The following is a 5,998-nucleotide window of genomic DNA, read 5'->3' as shown; positions in this document are numbered from 1 at the left end:
ACTCGACGGCAAACAACAACAACAGTGATCACAAGCATTCCTACATGTGTTTGTTAGCTGTTTGAATGTCTTCTTTGGTGAAGTGTCTGTTCATGTCCTCTGCCCATTTTTTAACTGGATTATTTTTCTTTTCGTTGTTGAGGTTTTGAAGTTTTCTGTAAATTTTAGTGATTAGCCCCTTGTTTGATAAATCATTGCCAAACATTTTTCCCAGTTTTTGAGTTTTCTTTTTAATCTTTTAGGAGAATCCAGTCATCTATTTTGTCTTCAGGTGTTTTTAGTTATATTCAATAGCATATTTATGCCCTGAATTAGGGCAAGTTTATTCCTACTTTTTATTTGGTGGTTATTATGGTTTTAGGTCAAAACCTATTGTCTTGACACCTCCATCTTCTCAGAATTCCCTCTCTTACCAGTATAATTTTAAGGTAAATATTTCATGAATTATATGAATTAAGAAAAATATCGTTAGTTAAAAATGTAAAAATATTATTTATAATTGCCTTAAAGATACATCTGAGACTTTACTGTTTTATTTTTATGATTTGTTAAAAATAAATGCTGTTAATGGTATTAATGGATCCAGGATCACAAACCCACTGCCATTGAGTCGATTCCAATTCATAGTGACCCTATAGGACATAGTAGAACTACCTCCATAGAGTTTCCAAGACTGTAAATCATTACAAAAGCAGGCTGCTTCATCTTTCTTCTGAGGAGCAGCTAGTAGGTTCAAATTGCCAATCTTTTGGTTAACGGCCAAATGCTTTAACCACTGTATCCCCATAGCTCCTTGATCCACATCCACAGGAGATAAATATATTTTTATTTTTCACTAGAGGGGGAATAGTTCATTTTTTATTTACTTTTATAAATAAGCCTATATGTTTCATCTTTTTGTGCCCCAATAATAACAATCTGCATAAGAAATTATAATTTATAAAATATTATTCACCTTGATCTTGTAGTGAGTAGTCACCCCAACTCAATGATAGATACTGCTCTCTAATTAACAAAAGTAGATTCTGAGAGCACTAGTAAGATGGAATTGATCTCTGTAGTACTTTCTAGCTGTGTGTGATTCTAAGACTGTGTATGAGAAGTCTTCATAAAAATGTATTATGTTTAATAGTATAACTGAACTTTGTTTTTATCTTCTAAATTCTCTAAAAAGTACCTTGGGAGTTAGAGTCAGTATGCTTTCATATTTTTGTGTGGGTAGGTGATGGATGGACAGATTTTGTAAATCCCTTTGGATGCACACACACACATATACATGCAAGTATATATAATGTAAATGTATATGTATACATAGATGTAAGTATATAGATGTAAATATTAGATTATCTTTAGGTCATACAATCAGATAATTATGAATAGATCGTGGGTTTGCTTGTAATTTTTAATTTGTCTTCAAACTCCTCTACCATTTAAACCCCATTTAAATGTAAATGATATTTCAACTTTTCACATGACATATAATTTTGCGATTTTTTTTGTCCTTTGTAACAGCATGGAGGAGAATTGAATCACTAAGGAATACTCCTAGATTGACTATATTCAGAACTGATCTTGTTTTGATAAATAAAACTTAGATTGCCACTTTTGAAAGTGTGTAGAAAAACTGTAGCATACTCACAAGATACAACTAATAGAAGTTGGGTGATGAGGCATAGCCTTATCATTTTATCTTGGTATTTTATTAGCATATTAATGTTCTGTTGATACTGACTTTTTTTTTTCCCCCTCCATAACCTAGATTTTATAAATATATTAAGGAGTTCTGGTGGCACAGTGCCTGATTTTGTGAATTTGTTAGACAATCGAATCCTTTTGTATTTTTATTATAACATACCAAAGAACAAGCATTCTCTAAGAATACAGTTTGAGAATTACAATAGAGGCAGTAATTTTCCTTTATCTTCATTTTGTTTGTGTTTTAAACATTGCCTTTTCTCTGTGCCATGGTTTAATTCATTTAAATATTAATTAGTTTAATTACATGTGCTGTTCTGTGCCCTCCCGTTGATTCTGGCTCATAGTGACATAGGACAGAGTAGAAGTACCCCATAGGGTTTGCTAGGTCGTAATCTTTGCTGTCAAGTCTGACTCATAGTGACCCCCTACTGGGTTTCCCAGGCTGTAAGTCTTTATGGAAGTAGATTTCCCCATCTTCCTTTCATGGAGCAGCTGGTAGATTTGAACTGCTGATCTTAGTTACCAGTCAAATGCCTTAGGCACTGTCGCACCAGAGCTCCTTAATCTTTACAGTAACAGATTGCTAGGTCTTTTCTCCTTCAGTATAGCTGGTGGGTTCAGTCTACTGACTTTTTAGTTAACTGCTGAATGCTTAACCATTGTGTCACCACAATTACATGTGTAGTTGGCCAATTTGCAGTGTTGACATTTTCACATCCTATTATTATCTAGGGAGCTCTGGTGCCATAGTGCCTAAGGCATTTGACTGCTAACCAGAAAGCTGGGGGTTCAAACCCACCAGGCACTCCTCGGAAGGAAGGTTGGGCAATCTACTTCAGTAGTGATACCGCCTCAGAAACCCAAGGAGGGGTCACTATGAGTCAGGTCGGACTTGAGGGCACATAACAACAACAATAACAATTATTATCTAACTAATTAAATGGAAAAATTGTGAGCGAGATTAAAAAATGACTGCAATGTCATGAAACTTTAAACAAATTTTAATATGCATAATTGATTACTGACATTTTAAATTTGTACTTCATTATTATTCTTGTACTTCTTAAACCATATTCTAATATTTCATTTTCCTTCAGAATGCATATTTTAAATATCTTCAAAAGTTTGTTTATTTTTAGAAATAGATTTTAGAAAAGTACATCCTCCAGATGACATGTATACCATTTCAAATGTCTTTTCTCCAGATTCCCCTGCACAGTCAGTATCCTCTGGTGTGCGTGCACCATCTCCTGCCCCATCATCAGTACCTTTAGGGTCAGAAAAGCCCAGCAACGTCTCTCAGGACAGGAAAGTTCCAGTCCCTATTGGGACTGAACGTTCTGCTCGTATCAGGCAAACTGGAACTTCAGCTCCATCTGTTATTGGGAGTAATTTGTCCACATCAGTAGGGCATAGTGGCATCTGGTCCTTTGAAGGAATTGGTGGCAATCAAGGTATGATGTTTTATCCTACTTTCTAGTTTATGCATTTAACTATAATATTGCAAACATTATTTAAATTTGATAGTCATGTTTTAAAGATTTGTACCCATATTTCTTGATTACTTAATCACTTTTATTTAAGAGTTCAGGAAATGTTATGTTTTGTTTTGTTTTTTTTTGAAAAATATCTACTATAAGCATCTTCTTTTCTTTATTTGTCCTACTAAGGAGATGTTACTATTTCCTTTGAGCCTCTTTAGCTTTTCTTTCTTTTTATTTTGTATCTCAAGTATTTAGGCTACTTTATTAAGTTACAATATACCTATAAACATAAAAATACTGCAATAAATATAGAAAAGTTGGTCATTATTTTTAAAGAATTCACAATTCAGTGTGGAAAATATTAGATAAAAATACATAAAATGTTTTATTTTGCTATCCTTTGATTTTAAATATCACTAATTTTTTTCTTCCCCCGCCTCTTTGTTTTCCCTTAGACAAAGTAGACTGGTGTAACCCCGGGATGGGAAACCCTATGATTCATAGGCCAATGTCTGATCCAGGAGTGTTTTCACAGCATCAAGCAATGGAGCGAGATAATACAGGAATTGTAACTCCTTCTGGTACATTCCATCAGCATGTTCCTGCAGGATACATGGACTTTCCTAAAGTTGGGGTAATGTTGCTTTAAATAGGCATTTTTATTATTTCTAAATGTCTTATTCTTAGTTTTCTTTCATTTCCAATGAAAAACCATTTATAAAATTATGCTGAGGCTTAGGACTTTACTAACAGGCTAAAATCTGGCTAAAATATAAATATTTACAAATATTTATAAGTCTTAACTTTGTCCCAATATTTAGAATAGTGTTTTTTCATAAAGTAAATAGGATACAGTTGGCTTATTTATAATAAATCTGATGTTAGAAGGAATCTTATAATGGAAAATAATTTTTATATTCCCTAGATAACTTACACTTTTCCAAAATGAGGTGAAGGTTCAAATATCTGTTTTATAGCTATATGTTATATTAGTAAAAATCAACATTGACACAAATGTGTGTAATTTTTCTTTCTTCCTTCTGAAGGGTATGCCTTTTTCTGTGTATGGGAACGCAATGATTCCTCCAGTAGCACCTATCCCTGATGGTGCTGGAGGACCCATATTTAATGGCCCTCATGCTGCAGACCCCTCTTGGAACTCACTAATAAAGATGGTTTCAAGCTCCACAGAAAATAATGGCCCTCAAACGGTAAGGCTGCCATTCAGTGAAAAAACGTTTGTTACATGTTTTGTGAAATGCCTCGACAGACAGGATACTGTAAATCATGGTAGTGAGAAAGTACAATGAATATAGAAATTTGAGGAAATTTAGAGAAATTTTAAATAGCTAAAATATGGATGTGGAGAATGGTAGCAAGGAGGAGGTTTGGAGGTAAAATAATGAAAAGTTTTACATGTTCCTTTGGATAGTGGATCCCAAAACCAAAACCAAACTCACTGCCATCAAGTTGATTCAGATTCATGGCAATCCCTACTGGGTTTCCAAGGCTATAAGTCTTTACGGAAGCAGACTGCCCCATCTTTCTTTTGCAGAGTGGCTGGGTTTGAAACACCAGCCTTTTGGTTAGCAGCCGGATGCCTTAACCACTACACCACCAGAGCGCCTTTGGATAGAGAACAGTTATTAAACATTTTTAAGTTGCTAAGTGATTACCATGTAATGTAATGTATACATGAAAATTTAGTATTGGTGTGAAAAAGACTATCTGTAGGTGGTTTATTAAAAGTATTCTTAATACCCAAACAGAATATATGATAAACTTTGAAAATTCATTGAAATGATTACATATTTTAGCTTAGTTTGATACATGTTTAATATATCTGACTCATTGTTTTTCCATAACCAGAAATTTGTATGTACTCAGGAATGGTTTTAAAAAAGGCTGGCGGAGTGGGGTGGTAAATCAGATCCCATTTGTGATATATTAAAAGAAGAGAGGTTTTAAAAACTTTATTTTAATTAAGTATATGTTCAATGCACATTTGATAAAATGTATGCTGTGTACTCGTAGGTGTGGACTGGACCCTGGGCACCTCACATGAACAGTGTGCATATGAACCAGCTTGGCTGATGAAGATCAACTTGTTAGCCTGCAGATCCTTTTCATTCAGAGGAAATCAGAAGTGGCTGAAAAAAATTTATGCTCCCAAATCATTCTACTGATGTGCTTGACTGAAGTGTGTAGGCTTTTTGCAGAAGAACTTACTAACTGACCTATTTTCTGTGAACATTTGTGACTGCCCATTCCCCATCGTCATCCGTTTTACTTTAGTTAGCATTTTTCTTACCATTTTTCTTTTTTCTTTCCCTCTTGCCCTTTGGACATAACTTTCTGTTGAAGCTGTTCTTTGGCTGGTTGGTTTTAGTACTGTAAACTGCTTCTGAGCAAACACGGAAATTTAGCAAAATTATGTAAACTTGATCCTGAAGTTTTAGAATGGCAAATAAATGTACAATTGTTTACATAACAGAAAACGGCTAAGCAGAAAGTAAATTTCAATATGTCAGTATAGAGGCTCTACTTTATGTAGACTTAAATTAATGTGAGATATGTACCTTCATATTCAGAAATCTGGATGTTTCCTTCATACATTAAACTATTAATAAGCATAACTTTTCTACTTGTGTAATTTAAGTAAAAACTAAAAAAAAAAAAGGCCCTTATCAGTGGATGTTTCCCTATATTGGTTTCTAAAATACACAACTTGCTCTTTGGGGTTTGTCTTTAGCCAGGCACATAGAGAAGAAATTTCTCACTTTCCCATGTCTCTATTATTACCTTTTCACACTTTA

General features: G+C 34.0%; 1 protein-coding gene across 1 annotated transcript in view; it reads left to right on the top strand.

The window, feature by feature from the left end:
• ANKRD17 (ankyrin repeat domain 17) overlaps positions 1 to 5,276 on the top strand; it is a 294,287-nt gene extending 289,011 nt beyond the window's left edge. The window contains 4 exon segments of the mRNA XM_007942797.2: positions 2,904 to 3,152; positions 3,638 to 3,816; positions 4,229 to 4,393; positions 5,217 to 5,276. Coding sequence (XP_007940988.1) covers positions 2,904 to 3,152; positions 3,638 to 3,816; positions 4,229 to 4,393; positions 5,217 to 5,276 — 653 coding nt within the window.
• The last annotated feature ends 722 nt before the right edge of the window (positions 5,277 to 5,998 follow it).

This window comes from Orycteropus afer, unplaced genomic scaffold, assembly GCF_000298275.1.
Source record: "Orycteropus afer afer isolate SDZICR_OR568_19922 unplaced genomic scaffold, OryAfe1.0 scaffold00098, whole genome shotgun sequence".
NCBI classification, from domain to species: domain Eukaryota; kingdom Metazoa; phylum Chordata; class Mammalia; order Tubulidentata; family Orycteropodidae; genus Orycteropus; species Orycteropus afer.
Note: the sequence above shows the minus strand (reverse complement) of the source record. Positions and strands in the feature narration are given on the sequence as shown.